The sequence below is a fragment of the Mobula birostris genome, chromosome 8 (assembly GCF_030028105.1).
Source record: "Mobula birostris isolate sMobBir1 chromosome 8, sMobBir1.hap1, whole genome shotgun sequence".
In the NCBI taxonomy this organism is placed as follows: Eukaryota; Metazoa; Chordata; class Chondrichthyes; order Myliobatiformes; family Myliobatidae; genus Mobula; species Mobula birostris.
The window spans coordinates 92,479,985-92,506,674 of record NC_092377.1 but is presented as its reverse complement, the minus strand read 5'-3'; the positions used below and the strand labels follow the sequence as shown (position 1 = coordinate 92,506,674).

At 44.6% G+C, this 26,690-nt stretch overlaps 1 protein-coding gene across 1 annotated transcript in view; it reads right to left on the bottom strand.

Annotated features, from left to right (window-relative positions):
- The window catches only part of LOC140202239 (synapse differentiation-inducing gene protein 1), a 55,468-nt gene extending 31,533 nt beyond the window's left edge, over positions 1-23,935 (bottom strand). The window contains exons 1-2 of the mRNA XM_072267109.1: positions 23,465-23,935; positions 7,085-7,222 (exon numbers count right to left, since the gene is read on the bottom strand). Of these exons, the coding sequence (XP_072123210.1) occupies positions 7,085-7,222; positions 23,465-23,935 (609 nt within the window). The remainder of the gene's footprint in view (positions 1-7,084; positions 7,223-23,464) is intronic.
- Between the last annotated feature and the right edge of the window lie 2,755 nt (positions 23,936-26,690).

The following is a 26,690-nucleotide window of genomic DNA, read 5'->3' as shown; positions in this document are numbered from 1 at the left end:
AAGAGGATTTATTTTAGCCAAAGAGTGGTGAATCTGTGGAATGCTCTGTCACAGGCTATGGTGCAGGACAATTCCGTGGGTATATTAAAAGCAGAAGTTGATAGATTCCTGATTGGTTGGGGCATCAAGGGATATGGTGAGAGGGCAGTTGTATGGGGTTGAATGGAATCCTGGATCACCCATGATGAAATGGCAGAGTGGACTCGATGAGCTGAATGGCCTAATTCTGCTCCTATATCTTATGCTCTTACATATCAAGAAAAAAATGAAGATATTGCATTATTGTACGCATGACCATAGCCATATTGAAAGGACTAGACAGACCAAACATAGAGAGTATGTTTCCAATAGTGAGGTGGGGGGGGGTGGTAGGGACAGTAGTCTAGGACCAGGTCCCACAGCCTCAGATTACCAAGACTTCAGAAAAGAGAGGAGGAGGCATTTCTTTAGTCAGAGGATGGTGAATCTGTGGAATGAATTGTCACAGATGGCAGTGGAGGCCAAGTTTTTGGGTTTATTCAAAGCGGAGGTTGATAGATTCTTGATTAGTAGGGGCATCAGAGGTAATGTGGAGAAGGCAGGAGAATGGGGTTGAGAGGGAAAATGGATCAGTCATGATGGAATGGCGGAGAAGACTCGATGTGCTAAATGTTTTAATTCTGCTCCCGTGTACTGTATGTCTCACGGTCTTCTGGTCTTAAGAAAGCTGGAGGAATTTTGATACTGCCTGCACGTTAATAGGCTTTATCAACATTTAAATGGGAAGCAATGTTAAATCTCTATGCAGCAGCTGGAAAGATTCAGTTATTTTGTAAGCAATGGAGCACAACATTAATCTAATAGAGAATGATCATCTGCGTTCCAGAACCAGCGAATTTATCGCAGTATTTATCACTTGCTGCCTCTGATGTGAGCTTCCATAATACTAGCATGGACAGGAGGGTCTCATCCACATTTATGAATGTTCTCCTTGGGGAGTTGTAAAGGGTAGTGGGCATTAAGAAGGAAAGGATTAATGAACACAAGTCAGTATAGGAGTGAGCTGCATATTGGACTACCTGCGACGAAAGGCCTTCAGATTTATTCAGTGCGCAGACACTATAGTAGATTCACACGTATACATCTCCAGGAACAGCATATCTTTCATGGAGCAGTGCAACACAGCACTGGCCCTTTGGCCCATGATACTGTGCCAACCTTTTAACTCTCTTCAAGGTGAATCTAACCCTTCCCTCCCACAAAACCCTCTGCATGAGTTTTTTCATTCATGTGCCTATCTAAGGGTCTCTTAATTCTCCTTAATGCATCTGCCTCCACCATCACCCCAGGCAAGGTGTTCAAAGCACGGTCCACTCTCCGTGTAAAAACATCCCCTGAAACTGAGTTACACTATCTGTGCCGTGTGTGATAGAAGAGTCAAATTGGAGGCAGTAAAATCCTGCAACCTACCAATCACGCAGCTATTACAGAGACTTGGATCCAAAGTGGGAATCTACCTCTGACATCCCCTCTGACAACACCTGAAAGTTATGCCCCCTTGTATTAGCCAGTCCTGCCCTTGGAAGATGTTTCTAGACATCCACTAAGTGAATGCTTCTTATTGTCTTAAACATCTCCATCAACTCAGCTCTCATCCTCCTCCTTACCAATGATGTGGGGGATACCATTATGTAGACCTTCCCTAACCTGTATGTATTTCTCCTAAATACTTAGGTTCATTTTCCACTACCATATGTGATAATGAAGCCTCCTATTTGTATTCCTTATGTAAAGAGTTGGGAAGAAGTCCTGCACATGTGAGAAATTGGTTTCCTAATTCTTATTATTTCACTCTTCCGGTCAATTAATTCTGTGATATTTAAAATCCTCTAAATAGTGTTCTTTTTTCATATACACACAGTAGCCATTTTATTAGGTACACCTGCAGCTGCCCGTTAATGCAAATATCTAATCAGCTAATCGTGTGGCAGCAATTCAAAACATAAAAGCATGCAGACATGGTCAAGAGATTCACATGTTGCTCAGACTAAACATTAGAACTGTGATCTAAGTGACTTTGACCATGGAATGATTGCTGGTGCCAGACAGGGTGGTTTGAGTATCTCCAAAACTGCTGATCTCCTGGGATTTTCAGGCACAACAGTCTCTAGAGTTTACAGAGAATGGTGCAAAAACAAAAAGGAAAACATCTAGGGATCGGCAGTTCTGTGGGCAAAAACACTTTGTTAGTGTGAGAGGTCAGAGGAGATTAAGCTGACAGGAAGGTGACAGTAACTCAAATACCCATGCATTACAACAGTGGTGTGCAGAAGAGCATCTCTGAATGCACAATATGTGGAATGTTGAAGTGGATGGGCTACAGCTGGAGAAGACCATGAACATGCACTCAGTGCTCACTTTACTAGGGACAGGAGTGCCCATTTCACTGTCTCATTTGCAAATTTCTTCCTTCAGCTCCTTTCTAACTTGTGGATCATCATTCTTATTGCTATTACTCCTTCAATGTCTATATTCTCTTCATCTCATTTAGGTTACCCAGCAACTACCTGAGTGTTTCTTTGTCTCATTACCTTCCTTTGTACAGACTGTCCACCAGTGCTTTACTCCATCTTTCTGCAATAGTTTGCAGGTTCTGCAGTGTTTATTCCCACTTTGGATCCAAGTCTCAGTAATAGCTGCTGTAATTGGTAGGTTGCAAGATCTTACTGCCTCCAATTTGACTCTTCTATTACACACAGTACAGATAGCGTAACTCAGTTTAATAGCAGTTCTCCTTTGTGTTCATTTTTAATTATCTTTTTATCACCCTCATGCTGGAGCTCACATTATCTAAAAGAACATAAGAACATAAGAAATAGGAGCAGGACTCGGCCACCTGGCCCTTCGAGCCTGCTCTGCCATTCAAGAAGATCATGCCTGATCTGGCCATGGACTCATCTCCACCTACCTGCCTTTTCCCCATAACTCCTAATTCCCCTACTATGCAAAAATCTATCCAACCTTGTCTTAAATATATTTACTGAGGTAGCCTCCTGCTTCATTGGGCAGAGAATTCCAGTTCAATTGTGCAAGTTTTTTTGTTGGTGTCGTTTAGGAGAATGGGCATCGCACTAAAATGTTCCTTCCTTCTGCTGTACTAGCTTGGTCATTTGGAGTGATTTCTGGGTCAGGTCAGTTGTTTCTCCTCCTGAGCCATGCTATGGGGAGCCGGGACTCCCTGGGTTGGGCATCTGCAATTCGGTTCTCCATGTGATATTCTCAGCATTGAACTGTCTGACCCAACGAGGCTGCGCTCTTCTCCACCCCGTCAATGTGGATTGCTGCTCGTCACCTCACCCCTCTCATGGAGTCAGTGAAACAACACAGAAACAGGTCTTTCTGTCCATCTCACCCATGCCAACAAGGTGTCTGCCTCAGCTAGCCTCACTTACCTGACTTTGGCTCACATCCCTCTAAACCAGGGGTTCCCAATCTGGGATCCATGTAATGGCATAAAAAAGGTTGGGAACTGCTGCTTTAAGCCTTTCCTTTTCCATGTGCCTGTCCAAATGTCCTTTAAATGTTGTCAGCGTACCTGCCTCAACCACTTCCTCTGGCAGCTTGTTCTATATGGCCACCTCCCTCTCTATGAAGAAGTGGCCCCTCACGTCCTTTTTAAATCTTTCCCTCCTCATCTTAAAACTATGCCCTCTAGGGATAGCCTCACCAAGCCTGGGAAAAAGTCTGTGACCTTCATCTTGTGTTTATCCCTCATGATTTTCTATACCTCTGTGAGGTCACCCCTTAGCCGTCTGCTCTCCAGGGAAATCAGTCCCAATCCAGCCTGCCCTTGCACATCAAGCTCTCCAGTCCTGATTATATCCTTAGCAATCTTTTCTGCACCTTTTCCAGCTTTACGACAATCCTCCTTATCGCTGGGCAACCATATCTGCACACAATAGTCAAGTGCAAGAGTCCAAAAGCAGAGCAGTTTGATTCCCTCAATTCAGGCACAATAGTTCAATTCCTGACACTGACTGTGAGGAACTTATAAGCACGTTCTCCCCAAGACCGCGTGGTTTTCCTCTGCATGCTGCAGTTTCCAAAGGCGCACGGTTAGGGTTAGTAAGCAATGGACGTGCTTTGTTGGTGCCAGAAGTGTGGCAACACAATCCCCACTGGTCTGATCTGATGCAAACAGTGCATTTCACTGCATGTGACAAATAAAGCTAATGTTTACTTGTAAGTATGGTCTCACCAACACCTTGTACAACTATAACATGATGTCCTGACAATACTGGATGCCTTGGTTGACAAAGGCAAATGTGTCAAATGCCTCCTTCACAGCCTGTTACCTCTGTCACTGCTTTTCACTACGGTGTACCTGCATGCTGGGTCTCTGTCCTGCAACAAGACCCTGGGCTCTACCACTAGTTTACTTTCCCCTCGCAATACACACAAGCTCCATGCACAGGACTCCCCACACTCCACAAATTCCACTTTTCTTCCCACCACGATGGCCCAGCAGCTGAACGCAGCCGTGTGTCAAAGGCTCGGTGTGGGAAAGTGCACGCTTGTTGTCCCAGTCTCTGGGTGGGAGGGGCAGGGGGACTGGTGCCTGGAAGAGAGGGACCAGGCTGCGTTGAGCTGCTGGACTACCCTCACGCTTTCATCACGTTCCTGGCTCTTTACGGGCCCTCCCTTCAGCTTGACCTCTCTGTCCTCCTCCCCTGTTTTGTTCATGCTTTGGCTTTTTAAAAATTTCTTGTCCCCTATTTGACCGGTTTAAAGACTCTGCCACTTGGTTCCCTGGTTCGTGTGGCACCTGCCTCCTTCCTACACTGGTACAAGGGCACAGAGCGTACCAACTTGTCTGAACTTAATGTTTGGATGGAGACTTAAGCGCCATGCTGAATCAGGAAGGTCAGTTACAGGCTGAATCGAGGTGGTGAAGTTCAGGCCCCAGAGCACATTGAGGTGACTGAACCCAATGTTTGGTTGTCAATTCAGTCATCGGTCCAGATTGAAAAAGGTCAAGGTGTCAGGACTCTCTTCTGGACTTCAGTTCAGAATGCTATTCGCTTGCGTTTTCCTTTCCCTGCACATTGGGCGTACGTCGGTCTTCATTTTATAGGGGTTCTTTTTTTTATGGTTCTTTTTATATGGGCATGATAGGTGTTTTTCTCTCTACGCATTTGCTGTTTGGCGGTCTTTTTTATAAATGGGTATTTTTGCGTTTCTTTGTTTCGAGGCTGCCTGTTGGGAGGCAAATCTGAAGGTTGTATGATGTATACATACTTTGATAACAAATGTTTTTTGAACTTTGAACATACTGTGAAGACCCATGCATACATTCTCCTGATCTGACTGCCCTTCCCTCGCCAGTAATCCAGATGTCATATCCTTGATGCCACATTTTATTTCAGAAACTCATTCCTGAAATTCTCTCTGTACTTGGGATTGTACTTGTGTTGTCCTTCTCCCCCTCCCCTTCCAAATTTCCCTCCTGTAGTGCTGTCTGGATTAGAGAGTTTCGGCTTTAGTAAAGGAGGATGAGAGGTGACCTGATAGAGGCATAAATCGAGTGGACAGCCAGGTTGGAAATGGCTAATAAGTGAGGGTATAACTTGAAGATGATTGTAGAAAAGCGTAGGGGAGATGTCAGAGATAAGTTCTTTACATAGGGAGTGATGGGTGCGTGGAACGCGCTGCCAGGGGTGGTGGTAGAGGCAGATACATTAGGGACAATCTAAGGGACTCTAGGTGGGCACATGGGTGACAGAAAAATGAAGGGCTGTGTTGGAGAGGTTGATCTTGGAGTACAATAAAAGGTCGGCACAACACCATGGGCTGAAGGGTCTGTACTGTGTTGTAATATTGAATGTTCTGTGTAATCTGAGTTTGCTTGGGCCCTCTGATCCTTCTCTATGAAAACACAACAGCTGGCATACAGGAATATATAAAGTAGAAGCAGGAATGGGCATTCAGCCCATCGTGCTTGTTCAATAAGACCTTGGCTGCTCTTTTACCTCAGCAATATCTTAACTCCATATCAATCAGTTCCCCAAATATCCAAAAATTTATCCATCTCTGTATCGACTATATTCAGCGATTGAACCTCTCAGAGAACCCCCTGGGTGAACTGAACCAGTCTGGATTTGTTTCATGAGAACAGGCCCTCCAGCACACAATGTCGTGTCGACCCTTTAACCTACACTAATATCAGTCTAACACTTCCCTCCCACATAGGCATCCACTTTTCTTTCTTCCACATGCCTAGGTAAGAGTTTCTTCAATATCTGCCTCTATCATCACCCTTGGCAGTGTGTTCCACTGAACTACCACATGCTGTGTAAAAAAATAAATAAATTTACCTCTGACATCCCCCCCCCCCCCCACAGTTTTCTCCAATAACCTTAAAGTTATGATCCCACATATTAGCTATTTCCACTCTGGGGGAAAAATGTCTCTGGCTGACTATTTTATAAATGCCTCTTATCATCTTGTACATCTCTATCAAGTCACCTTCAGTTCAACAAGAAAAACCCTGGCTTGTTCAACCTACCTTCGTAAGACATGCTCTCTGATCCAGGCAGCATCCTGTTAAATCTCTTCTGTACCATCTCTACAGCATCCACATCCTTCCTATACTAATCTCCCACATCTTGCACTAGGGATACACCACTGACCTGGGATCCAGCTGGGCACTAATAGACAAGAGAGAAACCTGACTGAAATATCAACCGAGCCTCAGCCTCTCCTTGCCAAAGCCTCTTGAGCCAATTCCTCAAGCTTCCCCACTCCAACCCTGTCTCTGCTTAAACCCACCATTCTTTCTATTGGCCCTTTCCAAAGGGCCTATTAACCCAAATGATCTCAATCTCTGCGGAAAGTCCCAATTGGTCCAGCTCGCTTTCTAAATCTGGCACTCAAAAACTGCACAAGCCTCTGTCTCCGCGATCTCATCCTTCTCAGAAAGTGGTCCAGCTAAGAAAATGAGAAAAGCCACACTGTCTCTCTATGCTCCCACACCAGCTGCTGTTTCACAGTGGACTACGACACTCCCAGTGGGCATTTGCCCAGCAACCTTTCAGCCCGAACCTACCTCATGTGAAAGGTAGAAGGCAGCAATTCCCAAAGGCCAGAAGCAGCACAGCATGGAGAAGACGCTGAGGCCCAAATGGTCCTTGGGTGGGAGCAGGAGAAAGTTGTCTTCACTCTCTGTGTCACTCGAATAATCGCTCTGCACAAGATGATAGGGAAAGGCAGGTTATGTATGCACTGCTTGGTATGAATTCCTCATTGTTTTATTGCAGCAACACAGCAGGACCCTGCTAAGCATTTAATGAACTCGGATCTAACTGTGTCCTGCATCACAGATGCTTAACTTCTGGTTGGGTTGAGGTGTTCTCTGATCGTTTGCAAGTAAGCTGTCAGATAGGAGAACCACCCAACAACCACCCGAGCTACACATTTTCTGACATTTCCAGCTTAACTTCTACTGTACCAAGTCAGTGGATTACATATGAGACACCTCCTTCCCACCAATATCATGAACCATTGCTAAAGTCAAATAGAATAGAACCTGTCAAACAACTTATTAACTCCAAGCAACAAACTTCTGGAGGAACTCAGTGGGTCAGGAAAATGGACAGTTGATGTTTTGGGTCAAGACCATAAGACAAAGGAGCAGAATTAGGCCATTTAGCCCATTGAGTTTGCTCTGTCATTCCATCATGGCTGATTTATTAACTCTCTCAGCCCCATTCTCCTACCTTCTCCCCATAACATTTGATGCCCTTAATAAAAGTATGGAAAACAAAGCATGGAAAGTAGTCTTTGATTAAATATATTCATTTTACAACCAAATGGGGCCTAGGTTATGGGTGTATGGAACCTCACATTGAATCATTGTACTGTAATTCTATATGCTATGACAAAAGCTTAAGATTGTTTGATTTGATACAACAATATGGAAAATATCATGACATTGATAAAACTCCAGAAATCTCTCCAAATGAGGTTTTTTTTTTTTTTACCTCTTGCGGGGTGGGGTAACATTTTCTGCCGTACTGATGTTAATATGGAATATATACAAAAAGTGGTTACTTATTTGAATTCCTGAATAAGTTCTCCACAAACCCATGTGATTATGTGTGTCCTAGAGTTTTTATTGACTTTTCCAAAATAAACAACAGACAAATATTTTTCTGAAACTGAAATGATTCACTCTATTGAAATTGGGCACTGTACTGCGAGTGCCACCAATGACATAGCTTTCAATGTAGAATTTTATAGCAACATTTGATGAAAAGTGCTTGAACTCAGCTATCATTGTGAAAAATTTCAATGTTGAGGGATCACTGATGACAAAATACCACTAGGTTAAATATATATGTTGTACTTTATATTGGCCACTTATCAGAAATGCTTATTTTAGGGTAGTGTTATAAAATGCAAGATAGCACACATAAAGCTACCACTGGAGCAATGTTGTCACATATTTTCTAACTCTAGAGATGTATACCTTGCCAAAAATCACTATGAGCATTATTCCCCTCAGATGGTACTGACCAACCCGACTGGCTCATGGAGTATAATCAAGAACCTATTAACCTCCACTTTAGATATAGCCATTGACTTTGCCTTCGCAGCCGTCCATGGCAATGAATTCCATAGGTTCACCAAAAGAAATCCTCCTCTTCTCTGCTCTAAAGGGATATCCTTGCATTCTGAGGCTGTGCCCTCTGGTCCTGAACTTGCCCAATGTAGGAGACATTCTCTCCATGCCCATTCTGTCTAGGGCTTTCAATATTCAATAGGTCTAATGAGATTCCACCCCCCCATTCTTTTAAACTTCAATGAGTACAGGCCCAGGGCCATCAAATGCTCCTGGTACGTTAACCCTTCCATTCCCAGGATCATTCTTGTGAGCTTTCTCTAGACCCTCTCCAATATCAGCAGATCATTTCTTAGATAAGGGTTCCAAAAATGATCACCACCATCTTTTATCTGGATTGAAAAACAGGGGGTAGATAGCCACCATAAAGAGGCGAGGGGAAGAGGTGGGGTGAGAGCTGGTATACAACTGATGGATTTAGGAGAGGAAGGAGGGGAAGTGGAAATGGTGGCTGAGACTGGAAGGTGTTGGGTAGAGCCAACAAAGGGCTGCAGATGATGGAAACAAGAGAACAAGATGGGGCGTGGAATCAAATAATGGAGGCAAGGTGGGCAGGTCTGAACGGGGGGAGGGATGGGTTGAGGAGGGGACTCAGTGGGGGGACTGTGTGTGTGTGTGTGTGATGGGCAGATGGAGCAGACAGAGGAGGGGACCCGGGGGGGGGGGGAGTGTGTGTGTGTGATGGGCAGATGGGACGGACAGAGGAGGGAAAAGAGACAGGATGATGGGGGCTGGTGTGGGAGTGGGAGGAACTGAATGGAGTAGGAGGAGAAAAGAAAGGGACAGAGGGGGTTTCGTTCATCAAAATTTGGAGAATTTAGTGCTTATGTCATCAGGTTGTAGACGGTCCAGGTGAAATATGAGGTGCTGTTCCTCATCCTGATCTATCCAGAAATATTGACATTGTGGAAGGGGTAAGGGAACCACTGATGAAGGGTTTTTGACCAGAAACATTGGCAATTTTTCCCTCTCCATAGAGGCTGCTTGACCTGTTGAGTGTTTCCAGTGTTCCAGATTACTAACAATGACAATTGCTTTTATATTTCAACATTAACCTTGAGTCTGAAGACATTCATACTACAGGCAGTCTGTTCACTAGCAAAATGAAAGAGTTTGCAACCAAGTTCGTTCTCATTAGTGGAGACTGCCAGAAACTGGTGGTGATTTTTTAAAATCTTTGCCTCCTACGCTCTCAGTAGAAGAACTGAGCAGTGCTGGTGACGATAAACCAATTTGCAATTTTATTTGTTATTTTCCCTAAGCTTGCTGGCTTTGCTCTGCTTCTGAAAACTGAAGACAGGAACCTAGATGAGTTCTGCTTGAAGAGATGAGCTTCTACAGGTGAAGGAACAGAGCCAGCAGATTTGGAAACCTCAAACCTCAAGAGGTAAATAGGGAAAAGAAAAGGTGAAATGCTGCAGTCACCAGTAATGGAACTGACTTTGTAATTACCTGTAATATTAAGAAACTATTTCAAACCTTTTGCAAACTTAAAGCAATTTCACAGTTCTGATGAACACTTGTTGGAAACATGGTAATTCCATTAGTAAAGTACAGGAAGATCCTATGGTGACTAAAAAAAATAATTTCAATAACACGGAGGCCAGAGTAACTCCCCTGGGTATTTTATCAGAGGCATGATGCCGCTTATTTCCACCTGAGAGCATTGGTTAAATTGCACCCAGCGTTTTAACAGTCACAAAATCATACAGAATGACAGCAGGCCTTTCTTCCCATCTTGTCCATGCTGACCAAGATGACTATCGGAGCATATCCCATTTACCTGTTTTTGACCTATATCCCTTTCGGTCTTTTTTTTATCCATGTACCTATTTAAATGTCTTTTAAACAGAGTGTGTGGTATAGATCAGACAGACAGACACTCCCTATTGGATGTTGAATAAACTTTAATTTGTGTTGTTGAGGAATATATACACCACAACTAGTGTGTAGAGCACTGCCCTTGCTGTGAGATGACCCAGGTAGTGCAAAAATTGAGCAAAAATAATGAGGTAGTGTTCAGGGTCCATTGAAAAATCTGTCAGCGGAGAATCAATAGAGAGGATAGATTGAATCAATTGAGAGAGAAAGGGGGAAGGGGGGAGAAAGGGAGAGGGAAAAGAAGAGGAAGAGAGAAAGAGGGAGGGGAAAGGAGAGGGAAGAGGGACAAAGGCAGAGAAAGAGTGAAAGGGATAGGTGAAGAGGTGAGGAGAGGTCGAGAGAGAAAGTGAGAGAATGAGAAAGAGTGGGAAAAGTGGATCAGTAATGAGAGAGGGAGAAGGAAAGGAATCAGATAGAGTAAGAGGTGGTGATGCTTTTTCAGGGGAATTCAAGAGGACCAGGGCCTTGACAGCTGACACTTCCGCCACTTGTGTGTGGGGATTAAAGTTGGGAAGGAATGCGAGACAAGGAAGAGTGTGGCTATTTATGGATGTTATGGGTCTGGAGGAGATCATAAAGCCGAGGAGAGATAAGACCTTAGGAGCATCTGTAAACAAGGACGAGATTGTCACAATCACACCATTAGAAGCCGGTGCAGGTCAGGAAGTACCAGAGATCTTGGAGATGACTCTTCCTTGGATTTTCCCAGGACTTCCTGACCCTGGCGAGAAACCAACAGGCTGCTTCCTCTCGGTGGGATTCAAAGCCATGGAAGGCTTGTCCAGCAAGCCTGGTGTGTAACAAATTACCGGTCACGTTACCAGCCCTTACTTGAAGCCAAGCTTGAATAACTATTTATCCCTCACATCTCACACCATGGCACGGCAGCGTATCTGGTAGTACAACACTATTAAAGTGCCAGTGACCTGGGTCCAATCCGCCGCTGACTATATGTTCTTCCCCTGTACCCCTGGCTCTCTTCCGGGTCCTCTGGTTTCCTTGCACTTCCCAAAGACGTCCAGGTCAGTAGGTTAGTTGGATATAAGGGTGCAACTGGGTGACGGGGGCTTGCTGGGTCAGAAGGGCCCGGTACAGGGCTGTATCTCAAAATAAAATAAAATTAAAAATACATTTCCAAGAGCATAGTGTGGTGTTGAGGGAGGAGGTGGGGCATAAGCCTTTTGAGAACATGATTTCTATGGATCCTTCCTACTTTACCATTTAGTGTCTGTCAGAAATAAAAAAAGAAACAGCTGATATTATTACTCAGAGCAGAAAGCACTCCATCTGAAGGCTGCTTAACAAATTCCCACGCAATTCACTAACTTACAAAACAGAAAGGTGCAGATTTGACCAAATTAAATGGAGTACATTCTGGCAGAAATATGTTTAAATTGTAAATGGTGAGTTCCTCCAACTTTTTGTGTGAGTTGCACGAGAACAAGGGCTGTCAGGCTGGGTAACAGCTTCTTCGCACAAGCTCTGGGACTTCTGAACACTCTGCTACCACCCAGTACACATTATTGATGACAGTGCCAGTAGCATTATACTGCTGTATGTTTAACTAGATGTAATATGTGCACTTTATGTCGACTTGTACATCTACAAAATAATTTTTATTATCTGTTAATAATATTTTATGTGCTGAATGTGATATATGTACTGTATTTTTCACTTTGATCCGAGGAACGATGTTTCATTTAGGTGCAGGTAGGAATGACAATAAACTTCAACTTGACCTTGAAAACAATTAACATTCCAGGCTGGTGTCTCTGCGGATGCTGCCTGACCTGCTGAGCGTTTCCAGCCTTTTCTGATTTCACTGCAGACCTCCAGCATTCAAACAGGGTAACGACAGGAGCAATTGACTTGTTTGGTTACGGTCTGATTAGGGATAGTCAGCATGGCTTTGTGAGGGGCAGCTCAAGCCTCACAGGCCTGACTGAATTTTTTGAGGATGTGACAAAGCACGTTGATGAAGATAGAGCAGTGGGTGTGGTGTACATAGACAAAACTCCCCACAGTGGGCTCATTCAGAACGTCAGGAAGCCTGAGATCTAGGGAAACTTGGCTGGATTCAGAATTGGCTTGCCCATAGGAGGTAGAGGGTGGTTGTACATGGAGTGTATCTTTAAGAAACTCTTCGATAACCACATGGATGAATGAAAAAATGGAGGGCTATGTAGGAAGGAAGGGTTAGATTGATCTATCCGCTGGTCCCAGCCTGCAGAGTAGGATAAAGGGAGCCAGGGGGCCTGTGCTATGCTGTAGTGTTCCATGTTCAAGTTGGTGTCTCTGCAGATCTGCCAAGTGTTTCCAGCTTTTCCTGTTTCTGGTGTGGATTTCCAGCACTCAAACAGGGACAAACTGGAGCAAGTGGCTTGGGGGAGGATGTTCTGACAACACCATGGTAGATAATAAGCAGGACAGCATGAAAGCAAAAAGCTGATGGAGCAGGTCAAGTACACGCAGCAGAAACCTGCAGGCTGGGACCAGCGGATAGACAAATGAACCAGAACAGAGGGGACAACTACCCCTCAGAAAGACTTGTGGAAAGGTGCAGGAAAGATGGACCAGCAGTGGAAGTCTAGGACAATAACAGCATAATACATAGGAGCAGAATTAGGCCATTCAACCCATTGAGTCTGCTCTGCCATTTCCTTATGGCTGACTTATTGTACTTCTCGACCCCATTCTCCTGCCTTCTCCCTGTAATCTTTGACATCCTTACTAATCAAGAACCTATCAACCTCTGCTTTAAATATAGCCAATGACTTGGCCTCCACAGCTGACAATGAATTTCACAATGAGATCTCCACCCCACTCCCATTCCCCCATTCTTCTAAACTCCAGTGAGTCATCAAACACTCCTGGTATGTTAACCCTTCCTTTCATAGGATCATTCTCGTGAACCTCTTCAGGACCCTCTCCAGGGAAGATTAATCATTGACTCAACGTGGTAAACTTTATCAAGGGATCAACTTTATTCCCCATATGTACAGAGCTACAATAGTGCTAGGGAGTGGTTTCTTCGAGCTCATCTGCAGAAACAGCTTAATTTCTACCTTTAATGTCTTCTTCTTTCCTTATCAAGGTAGATGGGGTTATGTCGTAGTCCCGGACCTACAGGTGTACTCAAACTTCAGTTCTTTATAGTGACAGTACCCGGTCCTGGGGCTCACCAATCGGCTGTCTTTTGATATCCCAAGAACGCGACATAGAAGACGAGTTTGCCCTGGGAGGGCTGAGGCTCTGCTGCCCTAGGGACAAGCCAATTCTATGCCAGTGTCACTGACTGAAGCGTTGTGGGAGGAAAGGAATTTCATGAACACTGCATCAGCTGTCGGAGGGCTCTGCACTCAGTGAATTGCTATCTCCCTCTCTGCTTCTCTTGTTGGTGGGGAGAGAGTTTGTTGCTGATTCTCGATTTGGAAAACTTTAACACGGCAGAATTTAACATCGTATATCTGCAAGTGTTTTTTTTTGTCTTGTTAGCCCCCCTCTCACCATGTGACACCTCTCTGCCCCTTTATTAGGGGGAGACAGAGCCTGTGGTATGTCGAATTGTCGGGTGAACAGTTAGTTTTTGTTGTACTACAGAACATGGTCTTTCTTGAGGCCTTTGCTATTGCTTGCTTGGTGGGTGGAGGGTGCTGATGCTTTTTGCTGCAGTAAGTGGGGGTGGGTGAGGGTTGATGCTTTGTTGCTGCTTGTGCATGGGTGTGGGGGAGTAGAGGGGGCTTCGGGGTTCTAACGGTTTTACTGTCACTCATTCTTAGAGGTACTCTTCTGCTTTCATGGATGTCTGTGAAAAACACGAAAGTCAGGTTGTATATTGTATACATTCGCTAATATTAAATGGAAGTATTGAACGATATGAATTTACATATTTTTGGAATTTGCTGTGGTGTGTTGGTATGACATGCAATGAAAAACAACATTCAATGAAAAGAATAAAGATATACTGTATGTAAAATAAACTCAGAGGTTAAAGTACAGATATTGAATAAAATATACAAAATACCAGCATGAGTTAACAACATTATAAAAAGTGTTTTAAACTGTTTACCGTGCAGTGAAGGTGGTAATAGATGGAGGGGGGTGGGGACCTGACTAGAATGGTTGATCAGATTCATTGCCTGGTGGAAGAAACTTTCAAGACAACATGAAGTTTTTGTTTTAATAGCTCTACACTGTAGTGCTTTCCAGAAGGGAGTTTAAAGAATTCTCACTTAACAGGAATGCACAGCAGTCAATCCATTTGAGTGATGATAGGCTGATGGGAAAATATTATCCAGGGATTATTGATCATTCTCTTTATAAATGTTGCTTTGGGGTAACTAACGTGCAGCTAGTCAGTTCTGAAACATTACACTGCACTCTCTCAGGTAGAGTTGGGTGTGGAAGCACAAAGATACCCAAAACCAAGAATGGCCACAATATGTACCCTGCCGGATCATTTCCTCCATCTCTTCATGAGAGTGAGTGAAAATTGTCACCACTCGAGCACTCAGGTTTTACTGACTTATAGGGCTCCATGCATCTTCACCAATAGTTGGTGTTGATCAGTGAGCTGTAAACAGGTGCAGGAAGGAACATCTCAGTCACTGAATGCGCAGGTTTATTGTGGGGGACATCAGGAGATGAGAAACAGACAGTGGTAAATGTACACATTTAAATGGATGGTCACAACAGTGACAGATACATCTAGAACCATCAAGTCAACGGAACCTGACCTAGAGAAGTGAGAATGAGTTTTATCAGAGTAACTAAGATCAGGAAACAACAGCCCATGCAGGTCTAGGTGGTGAAGACTCTAGCTGATCAACTTCACTTACATCTTTGAGAAAGTGACTGGCTCACAGGAAAAGCACCATGGAATAGACACCCAGTGACCACTTTATTAGATATATACCACCTGTACCTAACAAAGTGGCCATTGAGTGTATGTTTGTGGTCTTCTGCTGCTGTGGTCCATCCATTTCAAGGTTTGTCGTGTATTTTGTAGGGGGATGCTCTTCCGCACACCTCTGCTGTAACACATGGTTATTTGAGTTACTGTCACCTTCCTGTCAGCTTGAACCAGTCCGGCCATTCTCTTCTGACTTCTCTCATTAACAAGGCATTTTCACCTCAGAAATGGCACTCACTGGCTGTGTTTTTTGTTTTTTGCACCATTCTCTGTAAACTCGGGAGACTGTTGTGCATGAAAATCCCAGGAGATCAGCAGTGTCTGAGATACTCAAACCACCCCATCTGGCACCAACAATCATTCCATGGTCAAAGTCACTTAGGTCACATTTCTACCCCATTCTGATGTTTTGCCTGAACAACAACTGAACCTCCTAACCATATCTGCACGCTTTTATGCATTGTTCCTGCCATATGGTTGTCTGATTAGATATTTGCATTAACGAGCAGGTGTACACCAAAAAATGTGACAACTGAGCGGAAAATATAGAACAGTAGAGAGCAGGACCAGGCCGTTTGATGGCAATGTCTGTGCTGACTGCGATGTCAAATTAAAATGATTCTCTTCTGTCTACATGCAATCCACATCCTTCCTCTCTCTGCATGTTCATCTGCCTATCGAAAAACCTCTGAAATGCAGCTGTCATATCTGACTCCACCATCTCCCCTGGCAGTATCTTCCGAGCACCCACTCTCTGTGTGAATAAACCTGCCCCGCACATCTCCTTAAGCTTTCCCTCTCTCACCTCAAGTCAGGACTCGGCCTGAAACGTTGACTGTTTGTTCCCCTCCATAGCTGTTGTCTGACCTGCTGATTTTCTCCAGCATTTTGTGTGTTGCCGAAATTGATAATAATGTGTATTTAAGATTAATAGCTTGTCAAAGTAAAAAGGTACCATTAGCTTCCAGGCAGAGGAGAGGAGACTAACATACTGGGATTAAACAGAGAGGAAAAAAAAAATTGAGCTGCTGGAGGAACTCAGAGTGTCAGGCAGCATTTGTGGAGGGAAAGAGGCAGTAGTCATTTTGGGTTGAGACCCTTCATCAGGACTTACGGAGGAGGTGGCCAGATTCCAGCATCCGCAGTCTCCTGTATCTCCATAGGACTGTGTGGAGGATGCTCACTTTACCAGATGGTGGAATTAAGATGTCCATCTTATCTATGTCAGTGCTAACTTCACTTTGATATTTTGTTCAGCACGTTGACTGTGCTGTTCCATAATGGGATAATTTATATAAGACACTCAATATGATAAATATAGACAGAATATGATGGCTTTATTCACTTGACAGAAGAGACTCGCCCACAGACATGGGCAAAGAAACATACACACCAACATACAAAACAAAACCTAACAACAGGCTGATTAGAATACCACATGATAACCCGTTTGAGGAACAAATGCTGGAAAAACTCAAGGGGACAGGTGGCACTTGTGGAGGGAAATGGACAGTCAACATTTTTGGGTCGAGAACCTTCACCTGGACTCACCTGGACTTTCTGTTCCTCCGTCTATCATCCCTCCTCATCTGGATCCACCTGTTGCTTGTCTGCTCTTGTTCACGCATTCCCCACGCCTCTTTGTACCGGCTACCAACTCCCATCTTTCAGTCCAGATCAAGGGCCCCCGACCAGAAACGTCGACTGTCCATTCCCCCTCCTCAAATGCTGCCTGATCCAGCCGTTTGCTTTCCGAGCTCCAGATTCCAGCACCTGCAGCCTCCTGAGTAGCCGCAACTGTGTCGGCAGCGCGCGCAGCGGCGAATGGCTGCGCTGTGCACTTGTGGAAAAGCACTTGCTAAGTTCGCCTGGTGAATATCACAATATTCACTCAGTGGCCCACTTTATCAGGTACACCTGCACACCCGCTGGTTGAAGCAAATATCTAACCAGCCAATCATTTGGCAGCCGCTCTGCATAAAAGTGTGCAGACATGGTTAAGGGGTTCGGATAATGTCTTTATTATTTAGAGATATAGTGTAGAACAGGTGCAGTCCCAATGAGCCACACTGCCCAACAACCCAGCTATTTAACCCAAGCCTAATCACAGGACAATTTACAATCACCAATTCATCTACTAACCGGTCCGGCTTTGGACTGTGGGAGGAAACTGGAGCACCCGGAGGAAACCCACGCAATCATGGGGAGAACATATACACTCACTAAAGACAACGCAGGAACTGAATTACGCACTCTGATGGCCCGAGCTGTAATAGCCTCCTGATAACCGCCATGCTCCCATGGCGTGCAGTTGTTGATCAGACCAAACATCAGAATGGGGAAGACATTAGGTGCATATATGTAACAAAGTACTACTTTCACCCCATTAATAAGTGCATCTATACAAATTACCCCACCTTCCTTGTCCTTAAGTTCCCCAAGCAATACAAAACTAAGTTTTTTGTTAACTAAGATCATTGTCCCATCTTGTTTGCCATTAAATGATGAATAGGATACCTGGCCCACCCAATCTCTTCTAAATTTCAGTGCTTCAACATCTTTAAAATGTGTTTCCTGGACAAATGCAACATCAATTTGTTTACCTTTAAGGTATGACAAAATCTTTTTCCCCTTGATTGGATTTCCACACCCATTAATGTTCCATGATATGAAATGAACCGTTTTCATGTCCTAAACTTCATGCACGCATGTGCAAAAATATATATTGACCCAGATGGCTGAGTCTGGAATGCAATAAAATGAAAACTTGAAATAAAAACCTGTACTCTATCCCCATGCTCAATTATTACCAACAAACTCTGCAAATGCTGCGCTCTCAAACAACAAGTAAAAAACCAACATAACCCAAAAACATAGAAATAGTATATTCCTGCCAGATTAACTAACAAATAAAAACAAACAGGCGGGATAAACTCCACAAAGAAACAGGAAAGAAAAAGACACATGATATGGTCCGCAACGTGCCATGCCAGCTAGTAAGCCTAGCCCTAATCTTCAAGTGAGCAGAACAAAAATAGATAAACAGATCACAAAAATCATCCAGTGAGCAGCAATTCTGTGGGTGAAAACACCTTGTTAATGAGAGAGGTCAGAGGAGAATAGCCAGTCTGGCTCAAGCTGACAGGAAGGTGACAATAACTCAGATAACTGTGTGTCATAACAATGGTGTGCAGAAGAGCATCTCTGAATACACAACACATCAAACTTCGACATGGATGGCCTATAGCAGCAGAAGACCACGAACATGCGCTCAATTGCCACCTTATCAGGTACCTAATAAAAAGTGGACACAAGGAATCGTGAAAACAACATCTGTGGGTTCTAACGGCAAATGAGGAATCGACTGCTATGATGCCAGGACACACTCTTTGAAGGAGATATCCAATTAGCCTTTCTTCCCCTGCTTTTGCCCACGGCCACCCTGCCTGAACTCTCTTCCTTCTCAGAATGTGCAATACAGATCACAACGATTCCCCACGCAACAAACACTCCTCTCATCTCCCTTCTGCCAATTACCCTCAAACTATATCCTCATTAAGCGAACTCAGAATGGCTGGAGATGTTTTCAGGTAATGACATACTCAACATGACTCCTCCATGCATCGCCTCCCACACAGTAGTTACTGTCTAGTCCAGAGATGTGTCCTTACGTACATTTTCACAAATATTGCCGAGGGAAACAATTATCCTCAGGACTGAAATCTGAACCTACGACCCACCAATTAACTCAGCAGATTACCTGCCGCAGTTTTGATAACAACTCTTGCACCCTGGCAGGTTCGGTGTAACACAGAGCTGTGCGGAACAGCTGCTGAGGTTAGTTTGCTGGCCACATGTTTGCCTCAGGGGAAGCCCTTGCCATGAGTCTGAAGTTGGTCGGATCAAGCCAACTGTGAAGGCTGGAGCATGTAATGGGGTCTTGTTGTGGGGAAATGTAAACATTGTTGGAGGTACGTACTCTGAATCAGAATCAGGTTTACAGTATTATCACTGACAGATGTCGTGAGATGTGTCATTTTGCATCAGCAGTTCAGTGCAACACATTAAAAATTACTAAGCTGCAATAAGAAACATATAAAAATACTGCAAAAAGTAAGATAGTTTTTACACACCCATCAGAAATTTGAAGGCGGAGAGGAAGAGGCTGTTCCTAAAATATTGAGCATGTGTTGTCAGGCTCCTGTACGTCCTCCCTGATGGTCGTAATGAGAAGAGGACGTTTTCTGGGTGGTGAGGGTCGTTAATGATGGATTCAGCCTTTCTGAGGCATCGCCTATAGAAGATGTCTGATCAGTGTTAACCTGGGGCTTTGGCAACACTCTGAGATTTAAAGGATTTTATGAAAGGCATGCATATTAGTTGCCGTATGTTCTTAGAAAACATGGAACATTGTAACCGACTCTATGATCAACCTAACCTTTCCCTCCTCCTTTTTTCTATCATCCATGTGCCTACCTAAGTTTCTTAAATGTCCCCAGTGTATCTGCCTCTACCACCACTCCCAGCAGATGCTAGAAATCAGAAATAGAACATAATGTATAGAATAATACAGCAGAGCACGTCCTTCTGCCCACGATGTTGTGCCAACTTTTCAACCTACTCTACGATCAATCTAAACCTACTCTCCTACACAGCCCTCCACTTTGCTATCATCCTTGTGTTGCAATCTATTATATTTCGACAGAAATGGTTTCTAGATTAAAAAAAGATAAGACTATAAGACCATGAGACAAAGGAGCAGAAGTCGGCCATTCGGCCCATCAAGTCTGCTCCGCCATTTTATCATGAGCTGATCCATTCTCCCATTTAGTCCCACTCCCCTGCCTTCTCACCATAACCTTTGGTGCCCTGGCTACTCAGATACCTATCAATCTCTGCCTTAAGTACACCCAATGACTTGGCCCCCACTGCTTCCTGTGGCAACAAATTCCTTAGATTCACCACCCTCTGACTAAAAAAAATTTCTTTGCATTTCTGTTCTGAAAGGGTGCCCTTCAATCCTTAAGTCATGCCCTCTCGTACTAGACTCCCCCATCATGGGAAACAACTCTGCCACATCCACTCTGTCCATGCCTTTCAACATTCGAAATGTTTCTATGAGGTCTCCCCTCATTCTTCTAAACTCCAAGGAATACAGTCCAAGAGCGGACAAACGTTCCTCATATGTTAACCCTCTCATTCCCGGAATAATTCTAGTGAATCTTCTCTGTACCTTCTCCAATGTCAGCACATCCTTTCTTAAATAAGGAGACCAAAACTGCCCACAGTACTCCAAGTGAGATCTCACCAGCGCCTTATAGACCCTCAACATCACATCCCTGCTCCTATACTCTATTCCTCTAGAAATGAATGCTAACATTGTATTTGCCTTCTTCACCACCGACTCAACCTGGAGATTAACCTTAAGGGTATCCTGTACGAGGACTCCCAAGTCCCGTTGCATCTCAGAACTTTGAATTCTTTCCCCATTTAAATAATAATCTGTCCGTTTGTTTCTTCTGCCAAAGTGCATAACCATACACTTTCCAACATTGTATTTCATTTGCCACTTCTTTGCCCATTCTTCCAATCTATCCAAGTCTCTCTGCAGACTCTCCATTTCCTCAGCACTACCGGCCCCTCCACCTATCTTCGTATCGTCAGCAAACTTAGCCACAAAGATAAAGATTAGCTTTATTTGCCACATGTGCATCGAAACATCAAAATGTATGGTGATATGTTGTTTTTGCGCCAATGACCAACACAACCCAAAGATTGTGCTGGGACAGCCACAAGTGTCACCACACTTGTGTGCCAACATGGTACGTCCACAACTTGCTAACCCTAAGCCAGCACGTCCTTGAGTTGTGGGAGGAAACCAGAGCATCCGGAGGAAACGCATGCAGTCACAGGGAGAACATAAATGGTTAGAGTTAGTTCGGTTGCACTATAGGGTGTCACAGTAGCCAAGCGGTTAGCGTGACGCTATTAGAGCTTGGGGGCTCAGTGTTCAGTTCTGGCACTGTCTGTATGTTCTCCCCGTGAACGCACTGGTTTCCTTCAGGTGATCCGGTTTTCTGCCGCAGTCTAAAGACGTACTGGGTAGTAGGTTAAATAGCCATCGTAAATGGTCCTGTGATGAGGCTAGAGTTAAGCAGGTGGGTTGCTGGGTGCTGTGGCTCGTTGGGCCAGAAGGACCTACTCCATTCTGTATCTCTAAATAAACAAATAAGAAAACATGGCAACTAATATGCATGCAGCAGCCTCTCCCAAAATAAAAGCTCGTGTGTTCCGAATGGTTTACACGAATGTAAACCAAGGAGATCGGCCTTTCAGAGAATCTATTACCATGGAGGTGGAACGTCCACTGTGGAAAAAAAAGAAACGTTGCCACCTTCTACGTAGCTTACACCTACGTAGAACAGAGAAATGTAAAACACAGGGACAGACCCATCAGCTCACAATGTTTCTGCTGACCATGATGCCAAATGAAAGCAATCCCATCAGCGTCCACATCGCCTGTCTCCCTGCATTCCCTGCCTGTCCACGTGTCTGTCGAAATGCTTCTGAAACGTTGCTATCGACTCTGTTTCTGAAACCTCCCCCGGCAGCTCGTTCCGTGTTCTGACCACCCCCTGGGTGAAAAGTTGCCCCTTAGTTTCCATTACATTTTTCCCCTCTCACCTTAAACCTATGCCCTCTAGTTCTGGGGAAAAGACTGCAGATTCACCCTGCGTTTGCCCCTCATAACTTTATACACCTCTATACATTCACCACCCCCCTATTCTTTTATGCTGCAAGCAGATGTTCAAACCTGTTTATAGGAGCCATGCATCTGGTCTCTGCGTTGTATTCTGTGTTGTGCATTTATTATGGTAACGAGTCACATGGGTGGGGGCAGAATAAAAGTGAAGGGAATAAGTTACGTCTTTGTACTTTGTTTATGGCAGATTGCAGCTGGGGGCCAATGAAAGTCATATCTTTTGTTGACTGCTCAATTTCGCTTAACTATGTTCAACTACGCTTAACTTACACTTGGATAAGCTTAAGTTTCATCGCTTCATCAAAGAGGGAGCCAGGCCTTTCGTAACCAAACAACCAAAGCCCAATCTGCTGCTAATGGCCAGGTCCTGGGAGATGAGGGTCGATGTGGGAAGGAGGTTGCAGTTCCCGGATGTGGTGCACTCAACCCTACGCCCGGACATTGTACTGTGGTCAACCGAAGACAAGAAAATAATTCTGGTTGAGCTGACTGTGCCAAGGGAGGAGGGATGGGAAGAGGCCCCGAGAGAAAGGCCTTGAAGTACCAGCCCTTAGTGCAGGAGTGTAAAGACAAGGGATGGCAGGCATGGTTGTTCCCTGTGGAGATCGGCTGCAGAGATTTCCCAGCCAAATCAGCATGGCGGTTGTTGTCAGATCTGGGCCTGGATGAAAGGAGCAAAAAACAAGCAGCTCATAGGATGGGGAAAAGAGGCAGAACGAGCCTCTTGTTGGATTTGGAGTAGGCGAGAGGAGGGAAGCTGGAAGCCAGGAGCAGATGGGCAGTGATTTGGCCACCACTTCTGGCTCACCAACTGGAGAGTGTCGTGGTTAAGGGTCGAAACACTCAGTGAAGGTTGGGAACCACCTGATGACATCTGTTCCTGGCTGAAACCTTATAAGGTAACTGGAGAATGCACCCTAACAGGTGTATGTAACAAGTAAGTTTGTTAATTGCTAATAGAGGATCAAATACATACAGTACCTCCAGCTTAGGAACAATCATTATTGGAGGTGAGGGCATGTCATAGAAATATAATAAATCCATATGGGTCGCCAACAGCGGCAATTGGTTTGGTTAGAATTGGCTGCTGAACAGCTCAACCTCCTTCAAAAACTCAGTCCCTCATGTCCCGGCTAAAATTGGGCGAAATACAAGCTGGACTGAACTCTGCGCTCATTCCCATCGGTTGCATTAGATTACAAGTACCTCCCAGTACCCCGCAGCCATTCCGAGCCTCAGGATGTCCTACCTCCAGCTCTTGGAACTCGTCTTCATCCTCCACATCGTAAGAGAGTGTCTGAAGTTTGCCGTCAGCTGTGGACAGGTCTATAAGGTGGTCCTCCCTGTAGTCCAGACTGTCCTTTATGGGCGATCTGCTTTCAATAAAAGTTGTTTCACAGCAGTCTGTGCTGCCGATCTCCCCCCAGGCTCTCAGCACACTCTCCGAGTGCATAAAGATATTAGGTCGGTACTGGGTCTCGACAGTGTGCTGAAGGGTGCGGGGGTTCAGCACCTGTTGCTGATTGGAGCCATTTCTGCCCTGTTCTATGTAATTCAGAGACGGAAAGCTCCCCAGCACGTAGCCCTGGTACTGAGGAGCCGAGTACAGAGACACCAGGCCATCCTTGCTGTCTGTCTTCAGGTCTTTGGTATTGATCAACCCATTCTTCTTCCCAGGTTTGGGACTTGTGCCTTTGCTTTGATCCAGACTGCCCTCCATTCTCTTTACCACACCCCTCCCAGCTGCTTCCCTGATGATTCCCAGCGCCGTCGAGGAGGAAAGGTTATCAAAGTGGAGCTCACATCTGACTTTTGGGTCTTCCTCCTATTGTGCAAATAAAAAAAAAAATTATTATTAGCATTACATGCCAAGGGACCACCCTGTACAGCAGCAGACTTACGCAACTTGTTAGATACACCTGTACACCTGCTTTTTAATGCAAATATCTAATCAGCTGGTCATGTGACAGCAACTCAATGCATAGTAGCACGTACACATGGTCAAGAAGTTCAGTTGTTGTTTAGACTAAACATTAGAACGGGGAAGAAATGTGATGTAAGTGACTTTGATCATGGAATGATTGTTGGTGCCAGAAGGGGTGGTTTGAGTATCTCAGAAACTGCTGATCGCCTGGGATTTTCACACACAACAGTCGCTAGAGTTTATATAGGATGATGCAACAAATAACATCCAGTGAGCAGCAGTTCTGTGGGCAAAAATGCTTTGTTATTGAGAGGGATCAGAGAAGAATGGCCAGACTGGTTCAAGCTGACAGGGAGATGACAGTAACTCAAATAACCACGCATTATAACAGTGGAGTGCAGAAGAGCATATCTGAACGCACAACACATTGAACCTTGAAGTGGATGGGCTACAGCTGCAGAAGACCACGAACATACACTCAGTGGCCACTTTATTAGGTACGGGAGAAACCTAATAAAGTGGCTAATGAGTGTACAGCTGCCTCTGTCTACTTTATTGATGTCCTGGGAATGATGCTTAATAAATCTTGATACTGAGCTGTGGATTCAATTGCAGGCTAGATGGCCAATGGGACTGGATTTGTTGTGACTTTCGGAGATCAAACGTAAAGACATAAAGCTCAGAGAAAGAAAGGAGCCTTAACAAATTTGATGTACAGAGGGATCTTAGAGTCCAAGTCCACATCTCCCTGAAAGTGGCTGTACAGGTGGATAGGATAGTAAAGAAGGAATAAAAATGACCTGCTTGCCTTTATTAATCAAGGCATTGGATAGGAGCTTGAGCTTCATAAAGTAATGTTGCAGTTTTTTAAAAATCTAGTTCGGTTCACATCTGGTATATTGCATTCAGTTCTGGTTCCCCATTATGGGAAGGGCATGGAAGCTTTGGAGGGGACACAGAAGAGGTTTGCCAGAATCAATTTTGGCCGATTAGAGGGCATGTACTGTGAGGAGAGGTTAGCAAACTTGTCTCTGAGCTGTACTGTCCTATGTCCCATGTGCTGAGAAGGAGGGTGGTCAAGAGGAGGAAGGACAGTGAGAGGCCGTGACGCACAAGAGGCCAGGACTGAAGGAAGTCAGAGTACTCAGGTGGCTGTAAGGCAGGAGGAGGATACAGAGGGACAATGTTGTGGAGAGGTTTCGAACATCGAACATCAAACATCATAGCACAGGGACAGGCCCTTTGCACCTTGATGTCTGTACTGACCATGAAGACAATTTAAACTAATCCCATCTGCCTGCACATGGTCTATGATCAATCCATCCCCCAGTTAAATGCCTCTTCATTGTCACTACCATATCTGCTTCTGACAGCTGGTTCAAGGCACCTACCATTCCCTGTGTAAAAAACTTCTTTAAACTTTCTCTCATTGTCTTCAAAGCATGGCCTCCAGTATTTGACACTTCTACCCTGAGGAAAAGATTCTGATTGTCGACCTCTCGTAACTTTATGAACTTTCAGATCTCCCTTCTGATGCTTCAGATGAAAAGAAAACTATTTGTCCAACCTCTCCTTGTACTGTAGTTCATTTCTTCCAATCCAAGCAGAATCCTGGTGAACTGTTTCTATTCTGTTTCCGAAGTCTCCACATCCTTCCAGTGACCAGAGCTGCAAATAATACTCCAAGTGCAAAGTTTTATCCATCTGCGATATGACTTACTGACTCTAACACTCAATGCCAGTGAAGGCAAGCATGCCATTTGGGTTCTTTACCACCCTACCTACTTACACAGCCAGATAAAACATTCCACTGTGGTGGATGGCAATCAGTTATTTTAGTTTTTGCTGCAGTACCCATACCTCATTTGGCACTGCATCTGACTGCATAATAGAGATCAGGTTCAGTGGTGATGTCCTGACTCACGAAGCAGTTATTGGACTGCCCCCGTGGTCTGCCTAAGGAGTGCTGACAGTGGATGGGGAAGGTCTGTTATCCAGGCAGGATTTAAAGGGAAGCTATCAAGGGACCAAGTATGTTTTTCATTATCCCACATTTTACAGAGCCATCTTCCACGGAAACAGGGCCTTCAGCACAACTGGCCCCTGCAGATCAAGAAGTCCCTCTAAGCAAATCACATTTGGACTAAATCACTCAAAGACTTTCCAATCCATCTACCCGTCCAATTGCCACGGATCAAATGCTACTGCTTGAGCCTCAATCACTGCCTCTGGCAGTTCGTTCCATATGAGCGCCACTTTCCGCTTGACAAAATTGTCCCTCAGGCCCCTAGTCATCCCTTCCCCTCTCATCTTCGATCTTTGTAAATCATTTCTGCATTCTTTCCAGCCTTATAGCAGGCTGACCTAAACTGTACACGGTACTCCAAGTGCTGTGTCAATGTCCTACATAACTGCAAATAGCACTGTACACTTCTGTATTCCGTGACCTGGCTGATGAGCACCAGATTGTCAAATGTCTTCAATACCCTTTTCAATGTCTCCATATCCTTCCTGTAATGCGCTGACCAGAACTGAACATAATACTCCAAGT